This window comes from Cucurbita pepo, chromosome LG19, assembly GCF_002806865.2.
Source record: "Cucurbita pepo subsp. pepo cultivar mu-cu-16 chromosome LG19, ASM280686v2, whole genome shotgun sequence".
In the NCBI taxonomy this organism is placed as follows: domain Eukaryota; kingdom Viridiplantae; phylum Streptophyta; class Magnoliopsida; order Cucurbitales; family Cucurbitaceae; genus Cucurbita; species Cucurbita pepo.
Window position 1 is genome coordinate 5,736,664 of NC_036656.1, and position 21,412 is coordinate 5,758,075.

General features: G+C 38.1%; 6 protein-coding genes across 8 annotated transcripts; 5 read left to right on the forward strand and 1 right to left on the reverse strand.

The window, feature by feature from the left end:
* Window positions 1-187: 187 nt before the first annotated feature.
* Window positions 188-3,465, forward strand: LOC111781916 (transcription factor bHLH131-like). 3 transcript variants are annotated; one of them, XM_023662648.1, is made up of 4 exons: window positions 188-1,364; window positions 2,375-2,454; window positions 2,559-2,783; window positions 2,888-3,465. In XM_023662648.1, exons 1-4 carry the CDS (start codon window positions 1,340-1,342, stop codon window positions 3,341-3,343), a joined length of 786 nt encoding a protein of 261 aa, XP_023518416.1. In that variant the 5' UTR covers window positions 188-1,339; the 3' UTR covers window positions 3,344-3,465. The 3 variants fall into 3 exon arrangements, 1 of the variants encoding a protein (XP_023518416.1); XR_002813041.1 differs by lacking the exons at window positions 2,559-2,783; window positions 2,888-3,465 and having other exon boundaries at window positions 207-1,364; window positions 2,341-2,409; XR_002813040.1 differs by lacking the exons at window positions 2,559-2,783; window positions 2,888-3,465 and having other exon boundaries at window positions 207-1,364; window positions 2,333-2,392.
* Window positions 3,466-3,561: 96 nt separating this feature from the next.
* Window positions 3,562-4,074, forward strand: LOC111781682 (RNA-binding protein 12-like). The gene has a single exon (XM_023662367.1). The coding sequence runs from the start codon at window positions 3,562-3,564 to the stop codon at window positions 4,072-4,074; it is 513 nt and encodes a 170-aa protein (XP_023518135.1).
* Window positions 4,075-5,820: 1,746 nt separating this feature from the next.
* Window positions 5,821-7,209, forward strand: LOC111782164 (mitochondrial uncoupling protein 5-like). The gene has a single exon (XM_023662973.1). The coding sequence runs from the start codon at window positions 6,087-6,089 to the stop codon at window positions 7,050-7,052; it is 966 nt and encodes a 321-aa protein (XP_023518741.1). The 5' UTR covers window positions 5,821-6,086; the 3' UTR covers window positions 7,053-7,209.
* Window positions 7,210-9,365: 2,156 nt separating this feature from the next.
* LOC111782163 (cyclin-D2-1-like) lies at window positions 9,366-11,468 on the forward strand. The gene is made up of 6 exons (XM_023662972.1): window positions 9,366-9,755; window positions 9,850-9,936; window positions 10,013-10,111; window positions 10,186-10,387; window positions 10,499-10,620; window positions 10,707-11,468. The coding sequence occupies exons 1-6, from the start codon at window positions 9,492-9,494 to the stop codon at window positions 10,917-10,919; spliced, it is 987 nt and encodes a 328-aa protein (XP_023518740.1). The 5' UTR covers window positions 9,366-9,491; the 3' UTR covers window positions 10,920-11,468.
* A 2,713-nt stretch (window positions 11,469-14,181) lies between these two features.
* On the forward strand, window positions 14,182-15,270 carry LOC111781225. The gene is made up of 3 exons (XM_023661701.1): window positions 14,182-14,239; window positions 14,350-14,414; window positions 14,711-15,270. The coding sequence occupies exons 1-3, from the start codon at window positions 14,200-14,202 to the stop codon at window positions 15,182-15,184; spliced, it is 579 nt and encodes a 192-aa protein (XP_023517469.1). The 5' UTR covers window positions 14,182-14,199; the 3' UTR covers window positions 15,185-15,270.
* A 2,490-nt stretch (window positions 15,271-17,760) lies between these two features.
* LOC111781224 (zinc-finger homeodomain protein 1-like) lies at window positions 17,761-18,676 on the reverse strand. Its single transcript, XM_023661700.1, has one exon. The coding sequence runs from the start codon at window positions 18,516-18,518 to the stop codon at window positions 17,772-17,774; it is 747 nt and encodes a 248-aa protein (XP_023517468.1). The 5' UTR covers window positions 18,519-18,676; the 3' UTR covers window positions 17,761-17,771.
* Window positions 18,677-21,412: the final 2,736 nt, after the last annotated feature.

The window sequence follows — 21,412 nt, forward strand, 5'->3', positions numbered from 1 at the left end:
CTTCAATTTAATATTAACTATAAAAGAATTTGAACAATTTGGAATTGCATGATACGGCGTCGTTTCACGTTGGCGCCAAATTTGTCTCTAGAGATTTAATAAAACCCGAATCACGCTGAACAAGTGGAGCACAGTTGAGTACTAAGCTTGCGTTTCAAGCAATATAATACCCGAAAAGACTAAAACACCCTTCCGTCGCGGCTTATCCGCCGTCTCCCCGCCGCGGCAGATTTCTAGGAAGATTTCACTCCGAGAGCTTAACTGGTTGCCCTCCTTTCTTCACAGGAGATTCCCAAGGGTAAAAGATGGAGTGATCGAAGAACTTGCTCATACTCGGAAAGAATCATCAAGAATCCTCTGCGAATCTTCTCAGCCACCGACCGAGTCTTCCTCCGCTTAGATAGGCCCCAAATCTCGGGAGCGATCGAACCCTCTACGCCACTTGAAAACCACCATCTGGATTTTGGTACTTCATTAGGACTGTGCGAAGTGCGAACTTGAGACTAAGATGAGAAGAGGTTTAAGAAGCAAGCGGGAAAGAAAAAAGAAATCGAACAATGTGAAGGACGGAATCGAGAGCTTTTGGACGATTTGTCCATATTGCTATTATATCTACAAGTACCAGATAGTGTATCTCGACTGCTGTCTCCGGTGCCAGAACTGTCAAAGGGCTTTCCAGGCGGTCGCCATTAAAGGACCATTACCCAAGATTACAATGGTGGAGGGGAAGGAGCTGTATAATGTTAGTCTAGGGTTATTTAAAATTTGCTACTCTTCTGAAGAGATTGCGGCTGCGGATGATAAAGAAACAAAGGTCGATGTTGACAGTGAGACAACTGTAGGTTATGAAACTGAGGATTATATCGATGTCGATTCTGGTAGTAATAACATACAACGGAGAAGGGTGATTGCGAACCAGGAGAGCACATCGACCCATCTGAATCTCAAGGAATTTTGTGAAAAGTTGAAGGAGAAATTGGGTACTCTCGACGAGGATGATCGTGCAAAGCAAGAGATTTCTCAGTTACAGTCAAGATCTTGTGGGGAACTTTCAATCGTGCAGTCGGTGGGAACTGGGGAGACAATCAGAAGTGGGATTGAGAACAGACGTGGATTGATGGCTGCTGATCATTTGGACAATGAACTCAACGGGGAATATGAATGTGGCGAGATGGAATTTTGCATGGATAATGATGATATCTTCGTTGATTTACCAGAACTTTGATGTTGGAACTTGGAAGTAGCAGCTATAGTATCTGGAGTGCTGGTTTTTGTTCGTTTTCAAATTATTTCGTTATTGTTGAAAACTGGTGACTGAATACTGGAAAGTTCTCTCTTGATGTATGAAAAGAGGTCCTCGCTTTGTAAGTTCTATTCATCCCTTAATATATTGTTATTACTGAAGTACAAGCCTGTTGCAGAATATTATGAATTGTGGGCAATATCTAGATTTTTGTATTGCATTTTCTCTAGCTTTCTATAGTACTGCTCAATCATTTCCAGGAAAATTCAGAAGTGGTAACTTCACATAGTTCTCTTGATTCAATGGATTACTTTAGTTGTGTCAATATGCCTGAAACAGAGTAATGGCTCTTATAGTTGATCACCTTATTTGATTGGATTTTTAATGGATGTCTGTTGCTCTATTCTTTGATAGCATGCTTTGTCTCCACAGATATCCAACCCAAATTATCGATATAGTCTTGTGATAAGAGAGTATATTGGACTAGTTTGAAGTGACTCTCCAAGTGCTTAGAAACCAATGACCACCCATCCTTTAGGTTGCAATTATCAGTCCTAAACATAACTAAGACAACTTCTGTCCAACGAGTAGCAGTAACTGGACTATCTTCCAAGCCACACACCTACTGTATAATGCTATCCCAAGATCCTTGACTGCATGGAACTTGTAGCTTGTAAGAGATGAAGGGACTCCTAGGAGTATAGGTCGAGGCGGAGATGGGATTTAAGTTATACAATGTGGGGTTGTGATATTTGTCAAAGATAATGAAATACTTTAGATGAAACTTCTGATGGTGTTAGTGCATTCTTGAATTGGAACTGTACAATAAGATATGTAATGAAATGTTATGAACATTATCATCTACCATTGGTAAATTCTGTTCATGCGGATGGCTGAGATGTGATTTGGTTGAATCACTCCGAGTCTCCATATCTTATCATTATAAATACAGAATCAAAATGCATGATAAATGGGAATTATGTTTTGTTCTCAAAAGTAAATGGCAATTATGAGATTGGATATTATACAATCATCTTTAAGCACAGGAATAAAGCAATTAATTAGTTCTCCCTCACTCTGAAAATGGAGAATTTCAGTGTACAAAAAAACCTCAATAGTCATACTTTGCAGCAATTACTGCTATTCTCTTCCCTTCCAGAAAGGTGCAACTGAAAGGCGAACCTTGTTACCCCATGGTTTTACTGCACCAGGTAACTATTGGAGACCACTTAACAATTCTTTTCCTTTTAGATACTTAACCTTTTTCATTTTTCTTCTTCTTCACTGTATAGATGTCGTTTGATTGTCTGAACAGGTCATGCAGTCCATGCAGAGCTACCCAACTGCAGGAACTATGGAACGGATCTATCCTCAATGGCAACCTCCAACAATCAAGAATTACAGCCCAATCTCATCCTTGCCAAGGAAGGAGCCTAAATTATATGCAGCCCAGAAGCACCGCCTGGCAGAGCAGAACAGAAGGAACAGAATCAGCGGCCAATATGCCACCCTCCGTGCCATCCTCCCCAGCCTATCCAAAGTAAGTCCCAACTTCCTTAAAAATCTATCTCGAATTGATATTTAAAACCCACACGTTAAACTTTGTGTGTACTGACACTTGAAAAGAAATGGTTATGGACACAGACGGATAAGCGTAAGCACAAAAAGGCTTTTGTGCTTGCTGAGACAATCCGTAGGGTGAAGGAGCTTAAGAAGCTTGTATCGGAAAAGACAGCAGCCAATCGAGGGGTCAAGGAATGTGGGATCCCTAGTGGGGCAAATAGGTTGAGCTTAGAAAACTGTGATGGTGTTGAAGGGATGGTGAAGGCTGTTATGAGCTGCGAAGACAGGCAGGACATCATGGCAGAATTGGGGAAAGCACTGAAAACAGTGAAGATGAAAGTGGTGAGAGCAGAGATGGTGACTGTGGGTGGAAGGAACAAGTTTGTTCTGTGGATGCAAGGCCCTAAAGAAGGACCTGCAGCAGGAGGGGTTAAGAGGGCTTTGGATGCTGTTATGAGAAAGCCTTCATGGATTGCTAGAAAACCCAGAACTGATTGGCATACCCGACTCCCAACACCTAACAGGTACGGCTATTGAAAATGTCTGTTCTTTCTCTAAGTAACATAATTAGCAGTTTGTAATTAGTTGTGATGGCCTTTCTGGAGCCATCCAGCCTCTAATATCAATACTATCGGGACATAATACCGAAAATTATACGTAATTGCCGACCTTTTTCCCCTCATTTTGTGATTCTTCTGTAAGTAGTTAAGTTCACTTAGATTTGGAAAAAGCTTGCCTCTTTCCAATTCAAAACCATGGCTGCTTTCAAGGGTTGCTTTAAGTTATTGTTGTTTGTAACCTTGTCATTGGCTTGCATCAACATGAGCTTCGCTACTCGTGGTCGCCTTCTCGGTACACCAGCAGCTCCACCTCCAGTTCCTCCGCTGCCATTCCCTCCAAAATCCTTGCTGCCACTGCCCAAGGCCACATTACCACCGCTACCATCCACACCAACATTGCCTCCCCTTCCGACGATTCAACCGCTGCCGAAGCCTCCCTTGCCTCCATTTCCTTCAGCACCAACAATGGCAAAGGCTACCTTGCCCCCTATGCCACCATTACCAACAATTCCCTCAGTTCCTACCACACCAACAACCGTGCCATTGCCGCCGGCCTTTCCTTTCTCATCACTGCCCCCATCCAAGGATCCATTACTTTGCAATGACGGTGGCCATTCACTTACCGAGCGAGATCTTGAAAGGGCATATGGAGTGCAAGCCAACAAACGCAAAAGCAGAGAGGGTAACAGGAATACAGGTCAGGAATGAGAATCAAAAACGAAGGAACAGAAAGCTTGGAAAAGCATAAAAACAGGTGGGAGAGCAAAGAGAATTGACTGCCATAGCCTTCATTCTTTGCATTCATCATCACTACGAATCATCCAATTTTTTTAAGTAAAACTTATCTCCTTAGATCACTATTAAAAATTTAAAAACTATTTATTTTTTGACTCTTTTTAAAAAATTCTCACTTTATTTGGACATTCTTCTCTTTTACTTATTAAAACAAAATTTGTAGAACTAAAAACAAAACAAAACAAGGTATGAGCTAAGTTTTTGTTTTTTTCTTATATATGGAAGAGACATAGACTTAAATCATGTTTGACTATTTGCATTGTGGGATTTTCACACGTAGATTTGAGATGAAAATGAACATTTCTTATAAAGATGAGAGGAAAATGAAGCATTTCTTATAACGATGTGAAAACATCTCCCTAAACAGATGTGTTTCAAAACCGTGAGCCTAACGGTGATACATAACGGGTCAAAGGTTTGGGCTATTACAAATGGTATTAGAGTCAAATATCTGCTACCGTATCAGAGCCAGACACCAAGCAGTGATCAGAGAAGATGTGGGTGTCCAGGGGAAACGTGGGCGTGTGTTACACGCATTGACTTGCCAAAACTTTGACTTTTTTATTTAGTCTCTTTTAACTTAAAATAAATTATTACAACGCTGATTAAGCAAGTAATGAATATTTTAATTAGTTTAATTAGAGTTGAAAATATGAATTCTAGTTGCATTCCTAATCTTCTTCTTGTTTCTTTTTTATTTTTGAAAAATCATTCTTTAATCTTTATGAGATAGATATTTAGTTGTTTTAAGTAATTTTTTATTCGTCCAATTATGGTGGACACTTGACTTTCTTGTTTAGGTCTTAATTTTCCCTCCACCTTCATTTACTTTGGTTTTTTAAGACTTGTCTAAATAATAATAAAAATAAAAGCAATTAAATGATAACATTTGACTTTATATGCATCAATTCTTTTAATTACATTTGAATCCAAATAAGACAATATTTACTAGCCGTAAACTGTTATATATATATATATACTCTCCTTAGATTCAAAAGTCCAAATAAAATAATATTAGTTCACTAATAATTTTAGCTAACAGTGGTACGGTTACATATATATTTTAATTAATTAAATTTAAAATTGAATTATATTTAACTCGAGGATAATTAAATTATTATTATGCAATATAATTTTATTTTATACGCATTAAAATAACAAACAAATAAATAAATATATACATATACATACGTGGTAACCAATGATTATAAATATGAAAATGTGGATTCAATTATGGTTTTTAAGAATGGAATAAGGTTAGTTGTTAGATATACATCAACCTCATCTCAAAATAAATGCTACCTATAATTGACATAAATGATTAATATATACACTGTTTAATTCATTAAAAAAAAACATTATTAATTTAAATCAAAAATAAAATTTAGAGTTGAAATTGGAATTTTTTTATTACTATTTATTATATGGAGATTAATTTATAAAGTAACAGAACATACAATAAAATATAACTTACCATAAACAAAAACAAATAAGTAAAATATTTTGGTAATTTAAAAAAGGAAAGTAAAGAGGAAAAAGAAAGGAAGTTGGGGCATAATGGAGGAGAAGCGCGTAAATTGGGGGCGGGAATTGTAAATATCGAAAAGAATAGGGGTCGGAAAAGTAAAAGCCCCGTCTTTTGGGCGTTAATGCTATAAATTCCCTTCCCCACATACTCGTCTTCCCCAATTCACCGTTCATTCTTTGCGTATTACAGAGTACTCTGTTAGCATATGTCTCATAGACCTCTCGTTCCACACTATTCCTCCATCGCCTTCGGCCTCCATTCCCATCTCTTGGTTTCTAGCGATATGACCTCTAATTCCAATTGGTCTTCTTAATCCCTTCCTGTTTTCTCCGATTTCCCAGATCATATCCTCTGATTCTTCCTGTTTGTTTACCGGAAAATTTTTTATTTCTGAAAAATGGGTGTGAAGGGATTTGTTGAAGGTGGAATTGCTTCGATTGTTGCAGGGTGTTCGACGCACCCGCTTGATCTGATTAAGGTCCGAATGCAACTTCAGGGCGAGAAACAGGGGCCTACGGCTGCTGTTCATAATCTCCGTCCGGCTCTTGCTTTTCAGAACACCTCTGTAACGGCTACGAGGGCGATGAATTTACCCACCCCGCCGCCGCGTGTTGGCCCAATTTCTGTTGGTGTTCGAATTGTGCAGAAGGAAGGAGTTGCGGCTCTGTTTTCTGGCGTTTCCGCCACCGTTCTACGGCAGACTCTGTACTCGACTACCCGTATGGGGCTGTATGATATTCTCAAGCAGAAGTGGACCGATCAGGATACTGGGAAATTGCCGCTCGTTCGGAAGATCTCGGCCGGATTGATCGCCGGTGCGATTGGTGCTGCAGTTGGGAATCCGGCTGATGTGGCGATGGTTCGAATGCAAGCTGATGGCCGGTTACCACCGGCGCAACGACGGAATTACAAAAGCGTGGTGGATGCCATAACCCAGATGGCACGTGGCGAAGGCGTTACAAGCCTATGGCGTGGTTCGTCGTTGACGGTGAACCGTGCGATGTTGGTAACGGCCTCGCAATTAGCATCGTACGATCAGATTAAAGAGACGATTCTCCAGAAGGAATTGATGAAGGATGGGTTGGGAACCCACGTGACAGCGAGTTTCGCTGCTGGGTTCGTGGCGGCGGTGGCGTCAAATCCAGTGGACGTGATTAAAACGAGGGTGATGAACATGAAAGTGGAGGCCGGAGCGGCGGCGCCGTACTCCGGCGCGTTGGATTGCGCGTTGAAGACAGTACGAGCGGAGGGGCCGATGGCGCTGTACAAGGGGTTCATTCCAACGATATCGCGGCAGGGGCCGTTCACGGTGGTGCTGTTCGTGACACTGGAACAAGTCCGAAAGGTGCTTAAAGATTTCTAAATCAAAGACAGATTTTATGGGAATATTATTATATTTGGGCTTCTGGGTTAAGTTTAAGATGTTTAATTTGCGAATCATTTGAAACTTCTTCGTTGTATGTTCGTTTCATCACGTATTGTCTCTGCCATTATTAATATAACAAGTTTTGTTCCTTTTTAAAAAATGGCTATTATGAGAGCAAACAACAAATTTAAGCTTCAAGTTCACACGTGCTAGATTCTACATTAATAAGAGAGATGAACAATGGTCAGTTTTGGACTATACCAAATGAGGCAGACTGCCATATTCCCGTGTTGGACTATACCCAAATGACGTCCCATGTAGTGGACCCAAATGAAGTGGATTGAAGGACAATATTTGCTAGTGATATTGTTATTTATTTGACTAGCTTATTCTCTATTGCAACAATGGAATTTACTTTGTAAGCTACGTTAATTTTTATATTGATAAATTATAGAAGGAAGAATCTATTCTTAAATTGATTTATTAGAGCATCTCCCTAAAGAATCTATTCTTAGATGTTATTCTTGGTCACGTGCATTGGGTTAATCAATTGTAGAAACCAAAGTTTGATCGAATTACATTAAGAAATATAGAAAAAAATTCTATTTCGAAAACTATTTTGATGATCTGTCATCACTACCATGATCCAAATGTATATGTATCATCAATATTTAAATCTTAATCATTTTCCTTAAATCACAATATACTTAAATTTAAAATAAATAAATAAATAATAATAAATATAGTTATTAAAAGAAATGGGCCGATCCACGTAAGAAGGAGCCCAACAAATTACCCGAATCAAGGCCCAAAGGGTTTGGACTGGCTATTACAGAATAATAATAATAATAATAATAAATATAGTTATTAAAAGAAAAAGAAAAAGAAAAAAGAAACCGACAAAGCATCCAGTCTGGATCCAAAGATAAAAAAAAAATGGAGGGTTTTAAATGAAGCAGAGGAATCACACTATGTTGAAGGAGAGAGCTCGAATCTCAAGTAAGTAAATGACTAGAAGACTGTGTTCCACCTTTATTTCTTTTATAACTTGGACCACCCGCACATAAATTAAATCAATAACGTTTCGTCACTAAATATTGTCCCTTTTATCTCACTACTCTTATAAAAAAACATGTTTCGTTCCATTCTTCAACCGATGTGAGATCTCACAAAATCAATCCAAATACATTTGAATTGGTCGAGTTTTTTGAACTTTTAATTATGAACCCGTGTTTTATGTGTAATTTATGTTCTTTTAAAAAAAAAAAGTACACGTGATTTGGGCATTGTTGTAGTAAAGTGTTGCATTGTCTGTTTTTTTTTAAACCCCAAAAAAGAGGTCGATCCCATGATCCACAGTAAAGCTGAATCTGGGGTAAAATAGAATATTTAAAAGTTAGGAGGTCAAAATATAATATGTACAATTTTGGAGACTCAAAATGAATCTTAAAGTGTAAAACTCGTATTTATTTATTTATTTATTTATTTTATTTTATTGTCAGATGTAAAAGCCGGGACCTACCCATTCAAATTTTGAATCAATTGAACTTATTTTAAAAAAAAAATTAAAATTTAAACTTATAATAATATAATAAATGATTACCTTATAGTATAATTATATATATATAGTATTAGCTTGTATGTAGATACAAAATTGCAGTTGATCCCATTAATTATTAAAATAAAAATAAAATAATATTTTGGATCCAGTATTAATCAATGGATCTTAATGTACATAAAAGGATAATATTTTTACTAATTTCATGATTATCTAAATCCCTTTCTAAAAAAAGGAAAATATTTTGTTACATAATATTACATAAATATATTATTTCCTTTGTTATTTTTCTATATATGGAGAGTTGAAAAGGGATGCACATTTTTTAAATCTTCATACAATTATAAACTTTTCAAAAATTAAAAATTAAAACAAAGAAATTCAATATATATTTTTTTTTTCTCGAGAGAATATACACCTCAACTTTTCATTATAACTTTAATCCGTCTCTTTAAACGATAAAATTATTTTCGTTGTCTCCTTTACTAGTAACCTCACTGCATGAAACGATTGTACGACACTTAATCTAGTTCACGAGTAAGGTAGCTAATTTAAATTTGAGTTTGTTCTATTTAAAAAGAAAAAACAGAGCAATGTTATGAAAAGGGCTGTTTGCTTTTTCAAATGGAATATGTTTTCTGGTTTTGTATTTGAATCCATAGCCAAGTTTTGTGTGCGTTCTCTCTCTCCTCTCTCTCTCTCTCTCTCTCTCTCTCTCTCTCTCTCTCTCTCTCATCCATGTTCTACATAAACCTCCTCTTCTCTTTCCCAACAGTCTGTCCTCAACAGCTCTCTCTCTAAACCCATTTCGTAAGAAACATCAAATGCTGTTTTTATTGGTTTGATATTTCTTAGCTGAGATTTTGAAACGTTCTTCAATGGCGGATAGCTTTTACTGTACAGAGAGTGTCAATACTTGCTTTGATGAGCTTGAATGTAATGCCACAAACAATGAGTTTGAGCGAATCGAGTGTTTTGGATCCGGGAATTCGATGGTCTCTGCGATACAGAGTGAACAGAGGATAAGAGAAATGGTTGAGCAAGAGATTCAGCATTTGCCTAGACATGATTATCTTAAGAGATTGCGTTGTGGGGCATTGGATTCCAAGTTTAGGAGAGACGCTATTGATTGGATTTCGAAGGTACCCTTCTTTTTCCCCTTTTAAAACGCTCATGATTGAAGGAAACGCTTGGTTTTTGCTTACATTTTGCTCTGTTTTTCTTGATTTTGAACAGGCTCATGCCCATTACAGCTTTGGAGCTTTGAGTCTATGTCTATCTATGAACTACTTGGATCGTTTCCTCTCAGAATATCACATGCCTGTAAGTTCCAAAACTCAAACACCCATTTCATTTCTTCTGGACATGGCTTGAAATTGTTCTTATCTATATGATTTAGATGGATAAAAGCTGGAGTGTGCAGCTGCTGTCAGTAGCTTGTATGTCTCTGGCAGCCAAGATGGAGGAGACACAAGTTCCTCTTCCCATAGATTTACAGGTCAAATCATTTTAAATTCTCGTCTCTCTGATTTAAGCTGTTTCATTGATGGGTTTATGTTTTGAACTATACAGGTTGAGGAACCCAAGTTCGTGTTCGAATCAAAAACCATTCTAAGAATGGAGCTTCTGGTTCTAAGCAGGTTGAAATGGAAGATGCGAGCCATTACTCCATTTTCTTTCATTGATTATTTCCTTACTAACATCACTGTTGAGCCGCACGAACCGAGGCTATCCTTATTCAAATCTTCACAGCTCATTCTGAGCACAATTAAAGGTGTGTTAGCCTTTTTCTTTCCATTTACTGTCTGTAAAACTCTGTTTCACTCCCAGAAGTTAATGTGTTTGATGATACAGTTTTGTTGCTTGGGATATTAAATGCATGCAGGCATTGACTTCTTGGAATTCAAACCCTCTGAAATTGCTTTGGCTGTGGCTATGTCTGTTTCTGGAGTAGTTCAAGCAGCAGACATCAATAAAGCAATCCTTGCTTTTCCATACATGGAGAAAGTAATACAAAAAGCTCTTAAAAAAAGACATCTTTGTTTGTTGGGGTGCTTTGTTCTAAACGTTTGCTTTCTGGGTTGTTCTTGCAGGAGAGAGTAATGAAGTGTATTGAGCTGATAAGAGATTTTTCATTGATTAGTAATGTATATGGGGTTGGTGGTTCAGTTCCTCAGAGCCCTGTTGGAGTGTTGGATGCAGCTTGTTTGAGTTACAAAACAGAGGAATTAACAGCAGGGTCGTGCGGCAATTCTTCTTCTAGAGACAGTCCAGACAGCAAGAGAAGGAGACTAGACAGACCATGAAAGAACACACAAAACAGAGTGAAAAAAACAGAGGATGGATAGGGAATTACATCAGAGTGTCATTTTGTTTAGAGTTTTACTGAGAATCAAAAGTAAAAAAAAGATTTCAAATTTCCACAATGTAAGTTTCAGATAGCTTAGAGAGAGAAAGAGAAAGGGGAAAAAACAGAGCAGAAAGCAGAGAACTGTTGAACTCCAAGCCTAAATTCACTTTTGTCCGCAGAATTTACTGTAAAAGAAGGAATCAGTTTTCCAAGAAGCAGAGGAAGAATATGAAAGAGAGAAGAACTGCTGTGGTTTGTGCGCTTTTTATTCTTAGGGGTTAAAATAATTGAGTTATTGTATGGCAGAGAAGAACAGAGCAAAGAACAGAGCAGAACAGAACAGAACAGAACAGAGGTGTTTTTTGGGGATTGAGAAAGAGGACCCACTTGGTCAAACGCTTCTCGGTTTGACTGTATGACCAGTCAACATCTGGGATGGATCGCTCTGTAAGAACAAACTCTGTATGTATATAATGATGATTCAAAAACAAACGGAAAAAAATGTTTAGCACTGATTTTTTTATTTGGTCTCTGTTTTCTTCTTAACTGCACAAAAACAGAGAGAGGTTGATAATTCAGCTGCCATTGCCATTTCTGAGGCGAACGGTCATGAATTCTTTAAGGACATTAATTAATTTGTGTGTGGAGCAGCCATGGTTGTCACTGACAAGCTCCCACTCAAAAACAACAGACATTAAAGAACAATAAAGTTACCTTAAACGACAGATAAACATTGTCAAGCCTCAAATGTTGTAAGTTTCCACTTGAACTCACACGTCCTTTCGAATATTTCTGTTTCCATCAAATAATTCAAACTATCAATTATTCCATTCGTTTAGTCTGTTTATAGGATGAACATGTATTGGTTTAAACTTACTATTAAGAAATATATATTCCATTGTTGTGCTAATTGGGAAAAGTTTAGGGATTAATTAATTAACCGTGTGCAGATTTAATGGAGGATTCCTTTCTCCCCCCATAAAGTTGAAAGGAAAGGTCATATTGTACTTAAATGAACTCATTTAGCTGTGTCCCTTTGTCTCACGTGATAGAAAAAGTTTGCATTTTCGAACCTCTCCCACAAATGATAACCTTTTGCTTACATAATGTCACCCTTTTGAGAACTTGAACCATTCTTTCACTGAAGATGAGCGTGCAAGCTTTGACATACCCCTAAATGAAATCTTACGGACCAATGGTTGTACCAATCATGAGGCGTTAGTCGGATATGGAATGACTATAATGGTATTGAATCTCTAGCTTTCAAAGACTAGATTCACCCATAACATAAGATGGCATGAATATGAGGAGATTATGTGTAAGAATATGGTGATGATGTGAAAGATGGTATTGAAGAGTGTTTGTGTGTTAGTGTGGGTAATGGGTCCATACTCCAAACATATAATGTGAGTGCTTCTGCAAAACCTGGGTTAAGTTGGTGAAGATTCCACTGTCTCAATTACAAAAATAAGTGCTTTTTTTTCTCTTTCTTTTTCGTTCCAAACATGCTCAGTTGCCCATCACGTGAGATTCCCATAAACAACCTTATATTCTTCACCTTTTTTACAAACACATATAGGGTTTCAACTTTGATCTTCAACCTTCAAATGCTTTGACATAATAAATAAACTTCATTTCTCCTTCTTTACGTACAATATGTGCTAGCGGTAGGCTTGAATTGTTACAAATGGTATCAAAGTCAGATATCGAGAAGTGTGCCAGCGAGAACGCTGGCCCCAAGGGAATGTACTGTGAGATCCTACATCAATTGGAGAGATTAACGAAATATTCCTTAAAAGGGTGTGGAAACTTCTCCCTCCCTAGTAGATATGTTTTAAAATTGTGAGGCTAACGACAATACGTAACGGGTCAAAGTAGATAATATTTGCTAGTTGTGGGCTTGAACTATTACAATGGTATCAGAGCCAGACATGGGTCCGTGTGCTAGCAAGGAAGCTGACTTTCAAAGGAGTGGATTGTGAGATCCCACATCGGTTGAAGGGAAGAACAAAAACTCTTATGAGGATGAAAACTTCTCCCTTGTAAATGGATTTTAAAATCGTGAGCATGACGAGACTAAGAGAATTGAGAGAAATGACTGGTGTCCCATGTTCTTGGTGTTTACTACTTTGAACATGACGCTGCCGGGCTGCGTGCAGCTGGAATGATATATATCGTTGGGCTTCTTTCCGGCAAAAACTCTCCCCCTGATATCTATGTTATTTGCCTAACATGGGTCAGGCCCACAGATATCAGTGCTTTCGGCCCAATCTACTTGTGCGTGCGGTGGTCCGTATTATTTGGGCTACTCATTATTTCAGTTTCACTATATTCATCCTAAACTATATATATCATATTTAACCTATAAACTCATTTCTTTTCGAGTTTCTCGAATCAACAAAATGGAAAGTGTGCGATGAGATCCCACATTGGTTGGAGAGGGAAAAGAACCATTCCTAATAAAAGTATGAAAACTTCTCCCTAGTTGACACATTTTAAACCGTGAGACTGATGGCGATATGTAACGAGCCAAAACGGACAATATATGCTAACGTTGAGCTGTCACTGGGTAGTGTGCCAATGAGGATGCTAGCCAACAAGGAGGATGGATTGTGAGATCCCATCAGTTGGAGAGACAAACAAAACATTCTTTCTTATAAGAGTGTAGAAATCTCTCTCTAACATACACATTTTAAAACTGTAAGGCTAATACCAATACGTAACGAGCCAAAGCAAACAATATCTACTGGCGGTGGGTTTGGACGGTTACATGTGCTTTGTTAGTATACATAGTAAACTTCAATTATTTGAAGTCTTTTCTAGTTATCATATCCTTAATATATCACTCTCATACAGAGATCGAGTGTCACAATTACACGAAGAACGTGGAGTGTGGAGGTAAGAGGTACCCTGTAAAAATAGGAATGGATTGTGCTTTAAGGAGAAACAATGGAGAAAGAACAGCTAAAGTGAGGCCCTCCATGTAATCTCTTGCACGTAAAGCACTTTCTTCTGCCATGTCTTTGATTACTCACGTTGTCCTTCTCCGAACGTAATGGAAAATTATTGGCGTCTCAACAACTAAAATAACCACCATTATCCAAACAAATGATTGTGCTCCTAATCGCCACTGCCCCTCCATTCCACACCACTCCCAATCACTCCTCCATCCAGCCCTTTATAAAGACGTACCCCAGACATCATTAGTAACCTCGAAAGCCATAAAGTTTTCAAGGATGGACCAGCTCCAGAATTGCTTCCAACCCGACATCCTAGGTTTCATATCACTTTCTTTTCTTTTGGGTCATCCCTATTCCTTTTCTTTATTATTGTTTTCTCATCATTCACCATCCACCTACTTGGCTAACCTTTTCTTTTGTTCTTAGGGTTGCCTCATATCTCACTTTTGCCTCCACCCACTGGGTCTCCTCATAATGCTCATGCAAAACTGGTTCGTAATACCTTATTTATTTGCTTCATAAACCTTATAAATATACCAATTGTTAGGGCCGAGGAGTCCAATTGATTGAAGCCTTTTAAAAAAAAATTAAAAGTAAAGCTACAGACTTTATTCTTAAAGTGGACAATATTATATCATCCTGGAGACTGTAGCTACTGGGTGTGTATTACATTCAATAATAATTATTTTTTTTAACAAGAATTCAATAATTTATTTTATAATTTAACCAGCTTGATAATTTGAATACAATTATTTAATGAAATGGGTAATGAATTTAATTTTGATAGATTAAAGTGGGGGAGAAGAGTTTAAATCATGCAATTTCAGAGGAAGAGATGAAGATCCGGCGAGAAATTGAGAGAGAGATAGAGAGAGATTTAGAGGAAGAGATTAAGGGAGGGATATACCAGCAAGCTCTCCGGCTGCGCCGCCTTTATCAGCACCGTATAAAATCTGGCGATATTAACCCGCCGGTTAAAACCAAGAAGGAGCTTTTGGAGGTGAATATCAGCATCAAAATGGAAGGAGGGACCAAGATGGAAATCAAGGATCCGCCGCCGCCGGTGAGTTTCCGCCGGAGGACAGCTCGGTCCGACACCGCTTCTCGAACAGTACCGGAGGTGAAAAGGTTGGATTGGGTGAAGTCTCTCCGGTCGAGTGCAGCACCGCCGGTTGTCGGGAAAAACGTTGGGTTTTATCGCAATAAAATGCCGCCGGTGCCAACTCATTATCAACCTAATTATTCGTTTAAAAGATTTTGAAAATATCTAATTTTTAAAAAAAATTAAAATTAATCTATTTTGGTTTCATTTGTTGTTCGGTTTGTAACGTCGAGGTGGCGTGTTTGTTTATGTATTTATTATTATTATTATTTGTATGGGGAAAATAAAATAAAATATTTAGCTACGGTTTAAAGAGGGTCTACAAAGGAAGCTATAAAGAAATGAAGATAAATAATGATTGGGCCTACTCCGACATATATAAAAAGGCCCAAATTGAATGAGTAGGCCCATGGTGATGATCAAGAAAGCTCTATCTGCCCTCTGCCCAATCTTACAGGTCTGCCTGCCCCCACACCCACTTTTTGATTTATTTATTTTATTTAAAAGGGAAAATAAAACAGAAAAGGAATGAAAGCCCAGATTGGGCGAGGTCAGGCAATCTATTCAAATGGGGCAGCCAAAGATTGCCCCAATTTTGGGACACTGAAACGTCCTAATCAATCCACCTTAAAACACCCCTCCGACCACCCTAATCTTAAATTCACCGTTAACAGATGTTATCCACTTTAACTCGTTATATATCACTGTCAGCCTCACGATTTTAAAACGTATTTAGTAGAGAGAGATTTACACACTTTTATAAGGAATGTTTCAGTCATCTCAATCTCACATAACATAAACAAACACTATTATGTTTTTTGTTCGGTATGACTGAGAGAAGTAGTCCCATATTGACTAATTATGAAAAAAATTATAGATTTATAATTAAGGAATATTGTATCATGTCTTTTGGAGAAACCAAAAGTAAACCCACGAGAACTTACGTTTAGATTGGACAATATTATACGAGGCTGCCACTTCATTTAAGACAGTGAATAGGACAAAGGGATGGATGTCTTGTTTTTTTTTTTTTTTTCCGATGAAGAACTCATTCCAGCAATTGAAATGTGGATGTGGGTTTTAGAGAGCTTACAAAAGGCTGAAACAACCCGTCACTTCTCATAGGGCTGAAATGATCCGTGGTTGCTTTATGGGTATGATCATATATTAACAGACGAAACTACACTCTCCATCACTATATTCATATCTTTGACTTTGACTTTGACTTTGACTTTGACCGGGCATAAAATATTTCTTCTCTCCCCCTCCATTGCTTTCTTGCTCGCAGGTTTTGGTTGGGCATTAAAAATGGACCACATTTTCAACATGCTCCTTTGTTTGGATAAAACACCAACCCCCTGTCTAAGTACCTTTTTTACTCCAAAAACCACAAAAAAACAACCTTGTTTCCTTAATTGCTTCTACGTTTGAATCAACAAATTTGAACAAACAAATAATGCTTCAAATGTTGTAATTAATGCACCAAAAATCCCTCCAGGCTTATTCATCTAATACTTATAAAATATATGATGATCCATAACCCAAAATTTAAATTTTTAATCCTATTTGGATCCTATAGCACACATTATTGTTTTCTTGTCATTTTAGTTTACTCTCTTTCTTATTCACCGCTAGCAAATATTGTCAGTTTTCACCCGTTATGTATCACTGTCAAGCCTCACAGTTTTAAAACGCGCATGTTACACTCTTATAATAAATGTTCATCGTTCCCCTCTTCAACCGATATGAGATATCACAATCCACCCTCTTCGAGACTAAGCGTACTCGTTAGCACACAGCTCGTTGTCTAGCCCTAATATCATTTATAACAACACAAACCAACCACTAGCAAATATTATCCGTTTTGGTCCGTTACATATCACCGATGCGTCTTACTAGGGAGAGGGTTCTAGACTCTTATGATGAATGTTTCCTTCCAAATTTATAAGAATTTTAAAGGTAAATGTGTAACGAAAAAGGATTGTTGAAGAAAAGAAGTGAACTCACGATGGAGGAAGAAAGCAAAAGATTGTATGGAAGGATGAAGTATAAGAACGAGAGACAAAAGAAATGGCGAAAAACCAAACAATTTTAAGAGAAAAGATCTAAAACAAAAATGTGGGAGCTAGGAGTGCCCACATGTTCCCTTAGAGAACAAATGAAAACGAAAAGTGTTCGAGACCAAAACATTGGATCTGTCGACCAATAATATCCAACACATCACAAAAACAACCCCATATGTTTTTTTCTTTTTTTAATCCCAAAACCCACAAAATAATTAACAGCATGAATGACATAGACAAAGAAATTAACGTAACAGCATAATATTGAGTAGAGAAGTGGGAGATGGATGATACCCATGGCGGCCATGCCTAGCTTCTTCAAAGAAGAAGGATATAAATGGCAACAACAAAGGCCGTTTCAAGAGTGTAGGATCAAACACGTTGGTGTTAGTCCAAAATCCCGTTCTGTTTTCTTTTCTTAGATTCCACGAAAGAGAAAAAGTGATTTAAGTCAACTTTTTCAAGGCTTAAAAAAAAAAAAAAAAAGGTTTAATTAATTAATAATAGAGAAATGAACAATTAAGGCATACTAATAATTAATATAAATTAAACCTACAAATAATAATAATTGGATATATTAGATATCCATATTCCAATTAATTAACACGACCCAGAAAACAAAGAAGAATGTAGAGAATTGGGGATGNTTTTTTTTTTTTTTTTTTTTTTTGATTGGTTTGATTCTAGGGTTTCTTACCAAGAGTGTTCTTGTTATTATGCATCCACACTTTAAGCACGTGCCGCTTCACTCCGGTCTCGTTACAGAACTGCTGCACCAACGCCTCATCGTGTTTTTGGATCCTCCACCCCAATGTCTCCGCCAGTCCCAGCATTCTGTCCTTCTGTTCTTGTGTGAACTTTGTTCTAAATCTCTTCCTCCCTAAGCTGCTACTCCCTCCCCCGCCACCGCTCGGATTCGACATGTCCTCCTGCTCCTCCCTGCTCAGGGTGCCACCACCACCACCGCCACCGGAGGTGGAGGGGAGAGCTAGAGGTCTGTGATGTGGTGCCACGTGGAGGTACCCAGTTGGGGTTCGGTAGTAAGGAGAGAACTGACTCGGGTGTGGCAATAGAAATGGCTCTGCTATTCCAAGTCCAACACCAACCGCGGTGGCGTTGAGGTTATCCGTCTCCTTGCGGTGGAAGTTGCGGTGGCAGTTGCAGGCGGCGCATTTAAGTGCGTCGAGAGTTCCTTCAGCTCCAGCTGCTAGAAATTCGCCGCAGCCGTCAAGGGCGTGACCTCCAATGCCAACCGCGTGATTTTTTAAGCACTCTCTGTACTTGGGTTTCCTCTGTCCACTTGGGTCCGTACTGGTTGGGGTTTTGACTCGCCCACCTGAGTTACCCTGCAAAGGGTCGTAACTCGCCGCCGCCGCCGCCGCCGCCATGTCCATGTCGTCGTCGTGGTCATCTTGATCTTCGAAATCCATGGCGGAATCGGAGGCGAAAAAAATGAAATTAAAAAAGGGGAAATTGAGAAAAAGATGGTGAGAAGAAGTTTAAGGGAGATTTGAGAGGAGAAGATAAGAGGAGTGAGAGAATGTGGCCATCAATTTTCCACTCTGCAAAAAAAAAGCTGTCCTTCATCACAGGCCTTCATATACTTTGCCGTTTCTTAATCCCACTCCCTACCAAATAAATCTCCCGCCCCCCACCCCCCACCCCCCAAGTTTTAAATTACTGCGCAGTAAAAAGGTAAAAAAAGAAATATAAAAAAAAAAAACAAAAAAGGGTGAATTTCTAATTTACAAGAAGTGAGAGAGAGTGAGGGCCACGCGCTCTAACTCAAAATGACTCTGAAACGGACTGACGTGAGGTGAGGTGAGGTGGGTTACTTTTAGAAACACAGTGGACGGAGCGTGGGGTGGCGCGTGGCTGTAATGGTGTGAAACAAATATGAAGATTCAGTGTGGGTGTTTGTAGACAAGGACACGGAATTACGTAGGAAAAAATAAATTGTCGGCATTTAAGGCAGCTGCCTACGTGCGATCATCTCCGACATGGGTGACGCGCTCTTCGCGTCAACAAGCATTAAATACGACCGTGTCCCTAATCCAGGGTTTGAGCTAAGGGGATGGATAACCTCTGGTTTTGTTTTTTAGCACACTTTCTATTAGTGGCGCGTTTAAACTACGCGCTTCCTTGGACAGAAAAAATGGTGGTGGTGCTGTGGAGTGTTGTAGAAGTGTCACAATCTTACCAACCAAAGCCACTCACTTTGCTGTCTTACAAAGGAAATACATTTTAATTCTTAATTAAATCCCACGAACGGCACTTTTTTTTTCTAATTATTTCCCTAAATATCATAATCGTATTAGTACCAAATCAATTAATTTTTATATTAATTTCATTATTTAATTTATTTCAACTTATGTTCATCAGATCCTACCTCCGTAGGAGGAGGAACAAAACATTCATTATAAGGATGGATAAATCTCTCTTGTAGATGCGTTTTAAAATCATAAGACTAACGGTCATACGTAACAGTCCAAACAGACATTATTTGCTACGAGTGGGCTTGTGCTGTTGTAAAGAGTATGAGAGCTAGACACTAAGTGGTGTGTCAGTGAGAATGCTAACCCCCAAGGGAGTGGATTATGAGATCCCGCATCGGTGGGTAAGGGAACAAAATATTCCTAAGGGTGTAAAAACATCTCTCTAATAGACATGTGTTTAAGACCGTAAAGCTGACGACGATACGTAATAGACAAAAACAGACAATATATAAACTCATATTTAATATCAAAATTAGCTAATACCTTATCTTTTCTATTTAACCCTATCTTTTATAAACGTAAACACGTTTCCCGAAAAGGGGATCAAATTCAAACACGACAAATTTACTTGGAACAAAATACAAATAAAACAAGTTACCAAACATTACCGAAATTAAGATTCAAATTACGACAAACTCATCAAACTTTAATGCACCTTAAAGCTAAGGGCAGGAAGAACAGTGTGAAACAGTTACCAACTGCTTAGATAAACGAAACGAAACCTAGTAAGAACGAATAATGAAGGGTAGACATAAAGTTATTGCTTAATTAAGTAAGAAATTGTGATGGGGAATATGATTATAGACTCTAAAGGAAGCAAACATTATGAGTGTGTGTGTGCATGCCACAAAAATAAACTCCCTAATCTCAAACCCTAATGCAATAGGATTTAACCTTGTTTCTTCATTGCCTATGCATGCTGCTCTCAATTTAACATACCACTATTTTTAACTTGTTTTTGTAGGCTGTCCTTTTGTCTGTTGCTTCGCCTTTGATTCTCTATTTATGGCGTCTAATCCTTACAACTTCACTCACTCTCTTACCCTTTCGGCTCTAGAGTTTTGTTGGGCCTTGTCGTCACCATCTCATCTTGTCTGCCCTTTTAATCCTAGGGACTCCATTAACAATTTGGTTAGGTTAATGAAGAGGAACCATAGCTAGTGTGTTTCTAAATATACTTAAATCTATGTAATGTTGAGATTTACGGACCCTCCATAGTAGGAGAGCTCCCTTAATCGAGATTTGACTCTTTTGGAGCCTTCGAACAAAGTGAATTAGTCAATGTCGAACTTCTCTCCCAACAATACTTAACCATCCTCCCGTCCAACAAAGTACATCATACAGCCTTCTTGAGGCAATATGGAGCCATCGAACATTCTCCCCTTAATTGAAGCTCGACTCTTCTATGGAGTCGTTGAACAAAATACGTCATTTGTTACACTTTTTGTTCTACACTTGAGTCATTTTTTTCGAGACTCACAACTTTTTTGTTCGACACTTCAGAGTTTTATTGACATAACTAAGTTAAGGGCATGACTCAGATAAATTCATAGACCATCCATAATAGTATAATATTGTTCGGTTTCCCAATCCCAATGTGTGAAACTACTCTCACAACCATGAAAATGAGATGGATAGACAAAGGGACAAGAATTATGTTCTTAAATTTCACCTTTTTGTTTTTGTCTTTTTTTTTTTTTTTGTTTTTGCACAGATTATTGTGAGAAAACAAATGAAAATGAGATATAAATAATTAATTAATTTAAGACGAGTAGGTTAATCTCAGTCGTCCCATCGCAGTGCTGACGCTTATTTGATAACAAAAAGCCAAACCATTCCCGAGGAAGAGAGAGAGAAATGAAAGACACACACAAACACACACACCCTTCCAAATGGTTGAGGTAGAACACCAAAAAACACCCCTAAATTCAATGGAAACACAGACAAAAACAAGAAAAAGATAAAATTCCAAGGCATTCCAGTCTAATCACATCAAAATCATCAATACCCTTCAATTATTTCAACTTAAACACACAAATAATTTGCTT